This window comes from Diabrotica virgifera, chromosome 5 (genome assembly GCF_917563875.1).
Source record: "Diabrotica virgifera virgifera chromosome 5, PGI_DIABVI_V3a".
In the NCBI taxonomy this organism is placed as follows: domain Eukaryota; kingdom Metazoa; phylum Arthropoda; class Insecta; order Coleoptera; family Chrysomelidae; genus Diabrotica; species Diabrotica virgifera.
The window spans coordinates 216849982-216865153 of record NC_065447.1 but is presented as its reverse complement, the minus strand read 5'-3'; the positions used below and the strand labels follow the sequence as shown (position 1 = coordinate 216865153).

Here is a 15172-nt window from a genome sequence, read left to right as displayed (position 1 = left end):
AAGTAAAAATCACACTAAATTTTCTTAGTTTTTCACCCCTGTGAAACTTATTAAAATAAACATAGAAGTTTTCAGGGACTTTCGGCCCTCGGTCCTAACGTAGTCTTTCATTCTGCGTTTAAATTTTTGAAAAATACTTACTCGTTTTCTTAGAATTCGAAAAAAATGAATCCCGTTTATATTCTTGTTATTGGTTTTTTTTTTGTATAATAAACGTTACTTACAAGGAATTACTTTTAATATTATTTTGTACAAACTTCTAATTAATAATATTTTCTTGTTCGACTCAAAAAATACTATAAATTTTACCAGAATTTGTACTTTACAATCGTAGTTTCGAAAGCGGTAGCCGAAAGTCAGACTACCGACGTCATCAATTGCGACGTTGCCTTTTTCTCTTCATGGCTTGTAAAGTAAAGGTGGCTATGACACTGCCCTAGAAAAAGTTATTAGAGAAACTGGAGTAGCAGCAAGGGGGGGGGGCATTATTAAGGCCTGGCGCAAATTGAACCTAAGCCAGACACAACCTGCGCCGGCGGCACGGGTGACCCGTGCATTTATTTTTCTAGCGTGCCGCATATTGAACACAAGCCAACCCAACCGTTGGCAATCGACGTGGCGAATAGAGACGGGCAAAATCAGTGCGGACATGTAACGGTTACTTTTGATACCGGTTCTCAGTGGTACTGAGTATTACAAAATACTGATGTATCTGATCCTTGTACTGAATTGAGTAGGCAACTTAAAATCTGTATTTCCGTACTTGTAACTAGTACCGTTTTAAAAATATCTTACAGGTCCCTAGTAGTCGTAGCGGTATGACTTTCGAAAACATCGAATTTGATCATAAGCGGGTGCATAAAACGATATCTTACACTGAGTATTTTATTTCTGCGCGTAATACCTACATATTTAAAATAATCTCTCCCCTACTGCTCGGACATAACTCATATTCCTCAATTTACTGCTCGGACATAACTCATATTCCTCAATTTACTGCTCGAATCACAATCATTTACAATTACTGCGGGATCGCAATCATTTACAATTACTGCAGGTCATAATTCATAATCCCTCCGCTACTGATCGGTCATAAAAAATAACACTATTTGTAATAAACAAAAATGTAATATGCCGACAAGTTAAATTTGACGGTAATACGATATTTTTATCGATCACGGTTTTAAGTAACATGAATATTTTCTTATGTGTTTTTGTAAAGGCATAACTTTGATTATTAATTTCGTATAGCCGCTTATTTAGTCTACCAAAAGTTATCAGAATTTAATGACAAAGACAACGCAGTTTTCACTTGGGGTGTTGACTTAGCTAATATTTTTATTTATCATAATAAATTGTACTTAGGTACCATCCGTATTCTTATCAGATACGTCCACCTCGCAAACAAAAACAAGTAAAAATAAACATCTGGCGGTGAGTCACGCGTCCCACGGCCCAAGAAAACTGTACGCCGATGACAAACGTTCCCAAGCTTGACCTGCGAATGAATGAACTGATAGTAGGATGCGCAGAACTGTCTACGCAGTTCGCCGGCGCAGTTTGTGTCTGGCTTAGATTCAATTTGCGCCGGGCCTAATAGGAGTGTATAAATACTAGCGTATGCAGACGATATTGATATTGATATCATAGCAAGAAGAAAGACGGACCTGGTTCAGTCGTTCACGGCATTGGAAGCATCAGCAATCTGATTAGGGTTAGGAATCTGATGAGGAGATAAAAGAAGCACTGCACGATATACATATACATTCTTCAATGAACACTCAGTGAGTCAAATATAATGATTAAACTTACCAAGAGCTTCAGATTCTTCCCGCGATAATCCAAGGAGCGATTTACCATAATATAGATATACTTCACCGAGCGATTCGTGCAAATCGTCTCCATGTTCATCTGCCAGAAGTTGGCTGGCTTTACCTAAAGCCGAGACAGCCGTCGAGAAGTCTCTTAGAATGAAGGCTCGTACACCTTGGCCGTATAATTCTTTTGAATTTTTGCTCTCAGCGTCTACTACGACATCAGCCATCTAGAATAAAAAAATAGATAAATTTTCAAAATTATAAAAAGCGAGAATAATTATACTAGTATCTAAGTATAATATCATGTGCAATAGTGGTAGTAGCAGTAGAAAGGAGTAAGAATAGCACAAATTAGAACATAACTATTAACAATCAACGAAGACAAACCAAATATATTGTATGTGCATTAACAGACAAAGAAGCCACGATAGAAGACTAACTCTCAACAGCCTAACACAAACATAAAAAACAGGATATATAAAACAGTGATTAGACCGGTGTTCATGTATGGGTGTAAGACGTGGACGCTGACAAAAGCAATGGAAAGAAAACTGGAAATAAAAGATGTTTTTACAGAAAAATCCTCGAAAGGATCTTCGCACCCTATAACTAACCAATACTAAATTAGAACAAACAAAAGATTAAATCCCAACGTATAAGACTATGTCCATAGGTTCCCTAATAAACGACTTACTAAGTTAATCTGGGAGGATGTCCCGACAAGGAGACGGCCCTTAGGACGTCCAAGAATGCTATGGGGAGATAACACGTTATGGTTAGATTTGGATATGGTCTCTTTGTACGGTCCAAATCTGCTAATTTTGTTTTTAAACAAGAATTTAGAGGAATGGAGTTTATATACTTTTTATTGGAGTTTTTTATTTTTAGAATATTAGTGGAGTCAGTGAAGGTGTATATGAGCTACTACCTCTGATTTCGTTCAACCTCCATCGATTTGCATGAAAATTGGTGAGTGGTTAGAGGATATCTCAAGAAACAAAGGTGACATGGTGCCAACTTGCGCTTTACCCTGGGGGTGGATGCCACCCCTTCTCGGGGTGAAAATTATTTTATTAAAAATAACCCCATAATTAGATAGAAGGACAAATTATAAGCGAAATTTGATATATAAAGTTATTAAAATAAATCAAAACTTTTTGAGTTATTAAAGATCAAAATTTTTAATTTTTCGTAAGAAAAATGCATGTTTTTAACCGATTTTTCATAGATAACTCAAAAACTGTGTTTTTGCAAAAAAGTTATTACAAAAATTGAAGCTAATAAAAAATTAAATAAACTCCTTACTAAAAAAACCTTTTAGTATTAACTAAAAGTGAGTTATAAGTAATTAAATGCATATTCTTTTCGGCAAGTACCCAAATCTAAGTATTCAAGCTTAAATTACGGGAAAATGATCCATTTTATAAAATAAACTTATTAAATATTTGTGAAATTACTTAAAAATATCTATCAAATGAGATACCGAACAAGTTAATAGCATTAAAATTTATGCTCAAAAATATTTCAAACTTGTATCTTTTAAAAATTTTTCCAAAAAATGTTATCGTTTTTTTTAATAACTCCGTTAATTTTTAAGATATCAGGTTCACCTAAAAACGCTTTAAAAGGTAATTCCAAATGCTATTAAAACGCGTTAAACATACTCTTTCAAATCCCTTACTTTTTTAAAACTCAAAGATTAAATGGCCACGGTTACATGGTTCTCGTAGCAAAATTTAAGCTTTAAACGTTTCTATCTCGGTTATTTTTCACCCTACAGAAATGGTAGAAAAGGTATGCTATTTGGTATAGAAAAAACTAAAATTTTGTTATTTACAATTTTTTACGTATATTGAGTATTTTCAGTTTTTTTTTATGGCATAGACTTGGGTGTCATTTAGCCAGTCACAACTTTTTTTGTTTTCTGTGCATCCATAAGGAAGGCAATGAGGTCCTTAGAGTTCCATAGCAAACTCTTCTACAGCTCTCTACTCAGTTCAAAAGCTGGCCGCTATGGACTGTCCAAGTTGCTCACCACATTTTCCATTATGTATCTTCTTCTTCTTCTTTTTTCATATGTACATAATATACCAAATTATCAGGATTAATAAGTTTAGAGGTTAATTTTAGTTTCACAGATAAATTTCATTAAACAATCATATATGTTCTTGCTGTTCAGAGACAATAGATAGGATATATATATTTGGAACAGAAGGTTGAATCAGTGAATACTGAGATTTCGATTGTTTACAAAGATCTTGCCATGATTGACTCCACTGATTTTTAACTCGATGCTTAATAGTGTTAACTAAGTCAGATATGCAAAACTTACGATTATGTGAAGTACCATATTCAATAGCTTTTTTAGCCAAACTATCAACATATTCATTATGCGTTAGTCCTATATGAGCCTTAACCCATAAAAAGTTCACTCTTCTTTTATTTTTATGAATTTCAAAAAGGATTTTCTTAATTAGTAGGATATAAATATTTGAATTGTTATTGGGAAAATCTATAGTTTGAATAGCAAGAAGAACAGAGAGTGAATCGGAAATAATTGTTGCAGATATATCTTCTGATTCTTTAAAATATTGCAGGGCCTCATAAATTGCTATGGCTTCAGCACTGAAGATAGAAAAATCATGGCCTAACTTAAATATTTTTTCTGTTTTAGTAGCAGGTATGAAAAAGGCACATCCAGTGCCAACTAACGTCTTAGATGCATCTGTATATTATATATTTATAGAATCTGGCCAATTATCTAAGAATGTTCTTAAGATGTTAGAGTTAATATTACTGTTTTCATGATAACTTGGTTTTACTAATTTAACTGTATGTAAAAAATAATGAAAATCTTTAAGTCCAAAAGTCCAACAGATCTCGAAAAGCCTCGCAAAGTGGAGGAGAGTTCTTTAGCTTCCAGTATTTATTAGTTAAATCCGCTACATTCAGCTTGTTAATATTTTGGTAAAGACCGATATTTAGGTAACGAATTTTCATTAAAAATTTCTGGCTGAGATATTTCCTTCTATAATTGAGTGGAATTTCTAAAGCTTCTACATGTAAAGCTTTATTTGGAGTTGATTTCATAGCTCCCAAACAGATACGGAGTCCTAAGTTCTGTACAACGTCTACTTTGTTTAAAATATGTTTAGAAGCTGAGCCATATAGAATACTACCATAATCAATTATAGATCTAATATATGATCGATAGAAAAGCAAGGAAGTTTCAACATCAGCTCCCCACCAAATCCTTGAAACTGATTTAAGAAAATTTAGACCCTTATTACATCGATTTATCATAAAGTCAATATGGAATTTCCAAGTCAATTTACGATCCAAACTCATTCCCAAATACTTAATGGAAGAAGCAAATGCGTAGTCGTAGCCATTAAGTTTTAAATTCTCTATTTTTGGGATATTATATATTTTCATAGTTATTATCAAAAGAAAATGAAAATGACGATAATTTTAAAAATTCTGATTTTTTTTAAATTATATCTTTTTTCAAAAATGTACATTTTAAACCGGTGAAAATTGTTAAAATCATTACTTATGCTAATACAAATAAATTTTTTTAAGGATTACTATAAATTTTCATTTTTGTACAAATGGCGTATTTTTCACTTTTTCGTAAAAAATCCGAAAGGGTTCTCTTAGTTTCATCATAACTTGCTTAATTTTGATGATATATTAACTTCTTCTGGAGTTTATTTATTAGGTATTCTGAAGTACTTTGATAAGTGTTAAACAAGTGTATTTTATAAAATGCATCGTTTTCCCGTTATTTAAGCTTGAATACTTATTTGAGTACTCATCGAAAAAAATATACATTCAATTACCTATAACTCACTTTAAATTAACATTAGTTTAGTACTTTGAGTGAATAGTGTATTCAATTTTTTATTGTCTTCAATTTGGGTAAGAATAACTTTTTTGTAACAGCTAATATTTTTTGAGTTATAAGTAAAAAACAGCTTTAAAACATGCATTTTTTTACGAAAAAATAAAATTATGATCTTTAATAACTCAAAAAGTATTGATTTACGTTAATAACTTAATATAACAAATTTTGCTTAGACTTTGTCCCTCTATCGATTTATGGTATTATTTTTAATAAAATAATTTTCACCCCAGAAAATGGGCGGCATCCACCCCTAGGGTAAAAGCGAAAGTTGGCATCATGTCACCTTTGTTCCTTGAGGTATCCTCTAACTGCTCACCAATTTTCATGAAAATCTATGGAGGTTCAACGAAATCGGAGGTGAAAACCTTCAGTGACTGCACTATATAGCTTTATTTAAAAAAACATCAACTATTTTGTTTTAAAAATACAGAAATAAGGCCCGATAGTACGTGATGCGATTTTTATACAGTGATGAGTGTGCTAAAAACCAACAAAATAACGCAAAAGATAAAAAGAAGAAAGAAAAGATAAAAAGAGATGAATCTAGCAGAAGTGGGAAATTATTGTTAGAAATCTATAAATTTCCATTACATTACATAATAGTTTCCCACCTGTAGACGTTCCCTTAAGAGCTATACTAAATTCCAATAAGCGATGCGGTGCATGTGAACAACGATTTACATTGTTAAATATGTTCAAAATTAATCTATTCATTCCATAATAACAGTATATTATTAAAATCACTGTATCACTTTTTTATTTTCTCCAATATTAGTTTTTATCGTATAGTATATAAATTATTGTAATCACTGAATACATAGATAGTGAAAAAATAATCCTATTAATTAAATTAAGCATAATTTAGGCGATTATACAAGTAACTATTATCCAAAAATATTCAAAAACTGAAATAAATAGCCATCTCGTTCGTTGCTGATGACGATATTGCTGTCAACTTATGTTTACATCTACTGCATAGTTTTATTATAGTTGACTTCAATCATAATTAATTATACGTATGATAAATAGTAAAATATTTTAGTTGAGGTATTTTTATCATTAGTTTGATTTACAATTAAAATGGCTACTAATTAATGCTGTTTACTAGCATCTGCCTTAATTTATTCAATCATTTGTTGTAACACTATGCTTTCGACGTCATAAGTATAATTATGACTGAAGTCAACTAGCCACGTATAAAAACAATAGCTTCATCTCGCACTATCTCACAACTTAATATGTTTTCCATCTTTTACGCTATTTTGCCGGTTCTTCGGACTCTCATCACTGTATATAAATTCCTGCATATTACATGATTTAATGATGCCTTAACCTTCGGATGACCAAGCAGGGGAAATTGTGACCCTAGCGTATGTTTTTCTTTAATAAATTCAAAAGTATTTTTAATTTTTAACTCATTATTTTTTTATTTGACTTTAATATCATTTTAGATATCCTCATATTTTGAAATAAAAAACATTCCCTATATTTTACGAATAAAAAATATATTCTGAAGTTGATATTTAGTAAAATAGCGTCTATGTGTAATTACAAGTAGTTTTACGCTAATGACGTTGACTTTGCAAAGTAACAAGACACTTACTTCAACATACACACTACACATGACACTAATACTCATGTTGTGACTGGCTGAATGACATAAAGTCCATGCAAAAAAAAAATTAAAAATTAAAAAAAAAACTTTATTTTTTTGTTAATTGTCATTTTTGACATTTTTGACCTGGGGACATTTTCCCCCCCGTTGGTCATCCGTGTAACAAAAAAAAGTTGGTCATCGGAAGGTTAATGAGTATACAGTGGGTGATCATATTATTAGAGCCACCTAGTAAATTTCAATGTTTTAGAGGAAGGGTATACAGGGTGAGTAATGAGGAACTGTACATACTCCTACCTTGTATAGAGGCTCCTATGGGGAATAACAAATGACCAATAAAAGTATCTGCTCCCATTGTTTTTTAATATACAGGGCGAGTTTCGCATTTTGAAAGAAAATTTGTATTAGTCATAATTTTTGAACGGTCAGATTGATGTGTCTCTTATTTTGGTCAATCGTTACACTATTACCACACCACCTAATCAACTGATTTATTCAAACTAGAAAAAAATCAGGTCCGGCTTTAAAAAATTAGTTCGTTTGGGTCTATAAGAGGTACGAGTATGTACAGTTCCTCATGACTCACCCTGTATAATTGAGCTGTATCATATATTAATTAATTTGTTTCCATTTGGCTGTCTTGTTACACTTTATGAAATTGCAGTAAATAGTCTGACAATAGTGGCAGCATGCATGTGTGGCAATGCGTGACTCAGATGCCATTGCTTGTCAGTGCTGCCCAGCCTCGCTTGCAACTCATGTGCCTATTATTTTGTATTCTTGGTGTTTAGAGTTATAATAAACTTTGTGAGTTTCCATTGCTCTCTAGTGATATTCTGACAGTCCTATACTATATTTTGTGAATTTAGTAAAAATTGCGCGTTCGTTACAGTAGTTGTACCAGAACATCATGGGAAATCCAAAGACATCTCACCAACGAAAATAGCAGAAATAAAAACTTTAATATTCAATACTAATCACTCCAACAGAAACATAGCATCCATTTCTAAAGTTTCAAAGGCAACGTGGACCGTATAAAGAAAAAACGTACATACCATTATTAAACAAAAGTAAAATTTTCTGAGGTGGCTCTAATAATATGATCACCCACTGTACTATACAGTTATACATATACATAGATAAATAATTTATATAAATAGGGCAGTCAATGAGAGCAAGAACAGGTTATTACCTCCGAATTCTATCCTACTGCATGGATTTTAATGAAATTTTAGGAATAACCTGAAAATCTCTCATTATTCAAAGTCTACCCTATGCCGATGTGTGCTTTTGTCTTGGGGGCGGTTACCACCCCTTCTCGGGGGTGGAAAATTGCTTGGTTAAACAACTACGGAAGTTGCTAGAGAACCTAATTCTAAGCAAATACTGTTCTATAATTTTTTTTTTTCGAAAACTCAATACTTTTTGAGTTATTCGTGGTTGAAAATTGGTCATTTTCATTGAAATATAACACCTTTTCAAACGGTTTTTTGCGAATACCTTAAAAACAATGCATCTAACTAAAAAATTGTATAAAACATTTTTGTAGCTCACAAAAAAACAAAGAGATTCGTTCCTTCTTCAATCTTCTAGTCATAACACAAAAAGAGATATGGTACGTAAAAAGAGTTTGTTTTTTCGGTGCATGCTCAAATCAGTGTATTCAACTTGAATTAACAGAGAAACGGTCGATTTTAGGTGTATAATGCTACCAGTACCTTTTATTGTGCTTGAAAAGTCCTTTCAAATATGCAATATTAAATGTCGTTTAGATTCAAACTAAACGAGATATGCTGCAAAAAATTGATGACTAACGAATTTTAAGAAAAAAATTGAGAAGTATATTTAACCCCTCATCCACAAGAATTTAAATGCACCATTTTCCTTCTACAATACATTTTACTACAGTGTTATTTTTATGTTCAAAAAGTTGAGCGGGTTTAAAATGAATGGTTTTTGAAAAAAAAAATAAGATCAAATTATAGAGCGCATATTTAAATTTTCTTAAAAATCTTCCTTTTTCTCTATGTAACTTGAAAACGATAAGAGATACTGTTATAAAAAAAATCAAAATGTTTACCTAGAAGAAACCTACATTTTTGTATGGCATTTTTTTTGGCATCTCTTATCATTTTCGAGTTACATGGAGAAATAGGAAGATTTTTAAGAAAATTTAAAAATGCGCTCAATAATTTGATCTTATTTTTTTCAAAAACCATTCATTTTAAACCCGCCCATTGAACATAAAAAGAACACTATAGTAAAATGTATTGTAGAAGGAAAACGATGCATTTAAATTCTTGTGGATGAAGGGTTAAATATACTTCTCATTTTTTTCTTAAAATACGTTAGTCATCAAATTTTTTACAGTTTATCTCGCATAGTTTGAATGTAATCGACATTTAATAATGCTTAATTTATAGGTCTTTTCAAGCACAACAAAAGATATTGGTAGCATTATACACCTAAAATCGACCGTTTCTCTGTTATTTCAAGTTAAATACACTGATTTGAGCATGCACCAAGAAAACAAGTTTTTTTCACTTACCATATCTCTTTTTGTGTTATAACTAGAAGATTCATAAAGGAAAGAATCTCTTTGTTATTTTATAAGCTACAAAAATGTTTTATATAGTTTTTTTAGTTAGATGCATAGTCTTTAAGGTATTCGCAAAAAACCGTTTGAAAAGGTGTTATGTTTCAATGAAGATGGCCAATTTTCAACCAGGAATAACTCAAAAAGTATTGAGTTTTCGAAAAAAAAATTATAGAACAGTTTTTGCTTAGTATTAGGTTCTCTAGCAACTTCCGTAGTTATTTAAGCAAAACAATTTCCACCCCCGAGAAGGGGTGAGAACCGCCCCCAAGACAAAAGCACACATCGGCATAGGGTAGACTTTGTTTCCTGGCCTATTCCCTACTTACTGTGAAAATATCACGTAAATCGATATAGTAGGATGGAATTCGGAGCCACATACCCTCATTGACTGCCCTAAAAAATAGCTCAAAACTTTTGCTTTTTTTCAAACAGTTGCAAAAAAATACGTATCTACAACACCTACAGCGTAACCGGTCAACACTTGTTATACAAATATGGGAATTATAGCTCCCAGGAAGCTTCTAGCATAATCAAACAACGCTACAAAAACAATAATAATGGTAATGGTGGGTTCAACATAATAAGATCAATTATCTTACCAGTGATTATTAGTAGCTACCAACATGTAAACGCGAAATCGACTTTTATGAAAAACGTCAAAAACTACAAAACAACCGAAATATTGCCGCCGACGCTGGTCGTCGTCGCGACCAGTGTTTATCGACGTATAATTTGGCGATGTTGCCAAATCGCCCAAGGATAATGGATCCGTATAGAATAATGACCTTAACACAAAAAGTGCATTAAGTGAATTGGTCGATAACAACAGACTAAATAAAGGAACAACAGTTTTTTTTATAAATGTACATATTATAATTCAATAATTGTATCTACCGTAAGTGTCTTCTGCTAGCTGAACATATTATTTCAACGATATTTCAGATTACTAATTCCTCCATTGTAACTTGATAAATCCAATACAGCGAAAGAGCTATTTACATAAATATGATAATCTTTCATGAGCTAATTCTCGGGATACAATGAAAGTAGTAAACTAAGATTGATAGTTCTAAAATACAGTTGCCAAAACTACTTCTACAAACAAAACATGATTTCCCTACATTGGCAGCAGAGAAGGGGTCTCCCTTGTTTGGACTGCTCTTTGATTTATAGAGTATAATGATAATGAGAGACAAAATTTTTACCGACCGTTATGAAATGATGAGCGCGCTAATAACCTGCAAAATAACGCAAAAGATGGAAAACATAATACATTGTGAACTAAAAAGAGATGAAACTAGTAGAGATGAAAATTATCGATGATATAAACGTATAAATTTAATATTATATTACATAGTTTCCTACCTTTAGACGTCTGTGACAGGAGTATTTTATAAAATTCTCCTGTCCTGTGACAGTTGCCATACTCGTCCGGTACGTCTAAAGGTGGGAAACTATGTAATGTAATGTTAATGTAATGTATATGTATGAAAAGGGGAACTTACTCACTTAAAATCAGAAAAAGGGGAAGGCCGAAAAACTCCTGGAAAAGAGATATCGACGAAGGAATGGCAAACTATACTAAATTTACAATCAAGATGCAGTAAAAATAAACACACCAAGACACGTTAAATGCTACTAGGAGCACTCCGGAATCATCATTTACAATTGTAACGGTCCCAATTTATCGTCGTATAAATATATCAGGTCCAACCCTGTGTGATGAATAAATTAGGCGTAAGGTATTGCGTAATCCTCGTTCCCACATCGATATATGGTGTATTCCACGAATATATACGTCTGTTTTGGATTATCGCGACAACGAATATTTTAGTATGCAACATAAGAAGTACGAAAGTATTTTGCTCTAATAATTACTCCAATAAACAACAATATAATTTGCATTTTACTTTCGTTCTTCATACTTTGCACAGTAAAATATTCGTTGTCGCGATAATCCAAAACAGACGTATATTCGTGGAATGGGGTATATTTTCCGTTTGCCCAGAAGTAAAGAATTTGTATATCTTCGGCGAATTATCAAAAGATTTAATGATTTTTCGAGACAAGAGTCTGAGTTTTTGTTGATAAGTGGTACTCATTAAGATCAGATTTCTGCAGCTGGTGAAGTGTGATGATAGCACTTCTGTGGAAAACGCGAAGGCTAAAGCTGATCTAGCTATATGATTTTTATTGGTTAAAAGAAGATTTACAACTTTTAGTGGGATGTTCTTAGGAACATACCCTGGCTATTTTATCGGCAGACGAAATTTTTGGTTTCTTTTAATTGGATAACTATCTGATGGTTGCCAGAATGGGAGTATAAATTTCTGTGTTTGAAAGGAATCTTGTCTTGAATGAGAACAAGAACGAGGAGTCAAGATCTAGCTACGACAGTGTATCGTAGCGGACCGATTTGGTCTACTCCGCGAGACAGTTTTGGTTTTGTGAGTTATCAGATGGAGTGATCTCCTATTTAGTATGTTTTCTTGGTGAGAAAACAAATGTTGGTTATAGTGAATACCACGATAGTATGTTTTGTGTCTAGTTGTCTAGCGTATTAGAAAGAATAGCTTCGTTATGTTGTTCTTAAGAAGAAATTAATACAAGTTCGCGGAGCGAGTTTCTCCAACTTTATAATAAGATAAAAAACTTATTTTTTTTTAAAACAAAATTTTACTATGCTCAAATGAACAGTGTTTACATCGTTCCAATGTGGAATGTTCCAATAACAATCAATAATTAGCAGTTACCTTTTTGCTAAAATAAAACAAAAAACTTTGGAATTTTATTCTCATATCATAAAATGTTGTGAAATAGTACTCTAGTTCTTAGGTGGATCGGTCGAGTAGTTTTTCAGTTACAATATCTACCGCATTTGAAAGAGCAGTTTTGAGAAAACCGCGTTTAACTTTGTCTTCGTCTTCTTATTTGTCTATCAAATCGTAAAGTGATGCACACCGGAATATGTTTTTGAATCGCGGAGTAATCTACAAAAGAGAAACGGAACAGGTTGTTGAACGTTTCTCACTACGCTCAAGCGTGCTGGTGCAAAGCGAGTCGAAGGAAGGAATATTGAAAATGCTGTATCTCTGGTAATTTTACTCCGATAAATCAGACATTTTCAGAGTATTCTTGAGGTTATGCACGTTTATAATTGAAGAAAATACTACCAAAAAATTATTTTACCTTTAGGATATAAAACAATGTATCAAAGGGGAACTTTACGATATGACTGAGTAACAATTATATCAATGTCTCCCAAAAAAAGTAGATAAAGGAAATGTGTAGATCGGCGAATGATATCCCTGGTAAGTCATGCTGCAAAGAACTTATATTACGAAAATATTTTTTATTGGATTCAAAACAGATATATGTAATAATATGACAGTGAAGAATATATGTAATAATATGAGTCGTTTCCTATACAGTCTAAGAAAATAACGGCGGAGAGATATACAGGGTGTCTGCGTAACTTGGAACCATATGGGAAACTTTTTTAATATAAATTTTACGAAAAAAGTCATTCTTTATAAAGTGCTCTGCATAGTCTAAAACCTAAGATGCAATCATCAGATATCAAATTTTGTCAATAGTATACGGGGTATGTCAAAAAATATGAATTTCGCTCAAGAGCAAACTACCTTTACATTTCAAAATATCAAAAAATTTTATTATGAAAAGTTATTTGTAATTAAAAACCATATTCAAATAAGCAATAACAGCCTTTTACTTGAAAAAAAAATTTCTGAAATTTTCCTAAATGACCGATTCCGAACATCATTTTTATTTATTAGACATGTAATAACTCTTTTATTAATAATTTTAGGAAAAAGGTATTCTTCATAAAAATCTGTGCATGGTCTAAACCTCAAGATGCAACCATCAGTTATCCAAGTTTGTTAATTTTATACGAGATGTGTCAAATAATATGAATTTAGAAAGAATTTCTAATTTTGCATCTTGAGGTTTAGGCCATGCACAGATTTTTATGAAGAATAACTTCTTTTCCTAAAATTATTAATAAAAGAGTTATTACATGTCTAATAAATAAAAATGATGTTCGGAATCGGTAATTTAGGAAAATTTCAGATTTTTTTTTTTCAAGTAGAAGGCTGTTATTGCATATTTGAATATGGTTTTTAATTACAAATAACTTTTCATAATAAAATTTTAGAAATATTTTGAAATATAAAGGTAGTTTGCTCTTGAGCGAAATTCATATTTTTTGACATACCTCGTATACTGTTGACAAAATTTGATATCTGATGATTGCATCTTAGATTTTAGACTATGCAGAGCACTTTATAAAGAATTACTTTTTTTCGAAAAATTGATATTAAAAAAGTTTCCCATATGGTTCCAAGTTACGCAGACACCCTGTATATAGACGTTAAAAAAATTATAGCTCAATCGTTGTGATTTCGTAGTTATGTGATATGAGAAAATTTTCGCATTATAACGAGTGAGAGCCCCGCCTTTTTTAAATCTGAACATACTTTATTGTCTTGTATTTATATTTATGTACATATATGTAATACTATTTATAAATCTTGGCAACGCAGCATATAAGTGTAAAGTACGCAACGCGGTAACCCTATATATGCCTCCAGTTAGAAAGGGTAGTGCTTTTAGGGAGGGTTTCCGCGGTTAATAAACTGAACAAATTCGATAAGAGAAATGTGAAAATTTTACAAAAAAAGCGTGAGCTGTCACGCCCGAGACAAGTCCGATCCATTGTTGAAACTCCACCAAAAATTCAATTATACCATCTAAAAAAAATTAGTAAAAAACCCCTTATAAGTAGTATAGAACGTATGATTACTGAGTGTTACCAATCTGTGTAAGAAGTCAATTAAAAAAAATTAATAATAAATATATTATAGTGCTTTTGAGTAAAGTTAAAAGTGCCTACGCGTTTTTCTATATTTTCGGAAAATATTTGAATGATTTCGCAATAAATTAGGTAAGACCTTTTAACTTAATATAATATTATGTAAATAATTTATGATTAATATTGCATTTTTTATTGTTAATACCAGCAATACAAATTTTTTTCATGAAATTAATTACAAAAAAAAAAACGAACACAACGAACAATATAAATTACTTAGACTTTAGACAATAAAGACACACCGACAGCAAAAAATTATAAATCAAATTGAAACATTTTAAAACAATCAAATATTACTTAATACAAAACAAAAATATTAATTATCAAAACATTTGAAAAG

General features: G+C 31.8%; 2 protein-coding genes across 4 annotated transcripts in view; one reads left to right on the top strand and one right to left on the bottom strand.

The window, feature by feature from the left end:
• LOC126884622 (protein HGV2) overlaps window positions 1-15172 on the bottom strand; it is a 100327-nt gene that overhangs the window by 16313 nt on the left and 68842 nt on the right. For 2 of the 3 annotated variants that reach the window (XM_050650680.1, XM_050650682.1), the window contains exon 2: window positions 1813-2044. In XM_050650680.1, coding sequence (XP_050506637.1) covers window positions 1813-2044 — 232 coding nt within the window. Of the gene's footprint in view, window positions 1-1812; window positions 2045-10537; window positions 10640-15172 lie in introns of those variants that run through there. The other variant, XM_050650681.1, reaches the window with a different exon arrangement.
• LOC126884623 (uncharacterized) overlaps window positions 14572-15172 on the top strand; it is a 54312-nt gene continuing 53711 nt past the window's right edge. The window contains exon 1 of the mRNA XM_050650683.1: window positions 14572-14904. The gene's annotated coding sequence lies outside the window, so the exon portion shown is untranslated. The remainder of the gene's footprint in view (window positions 14905-15172) is intronic.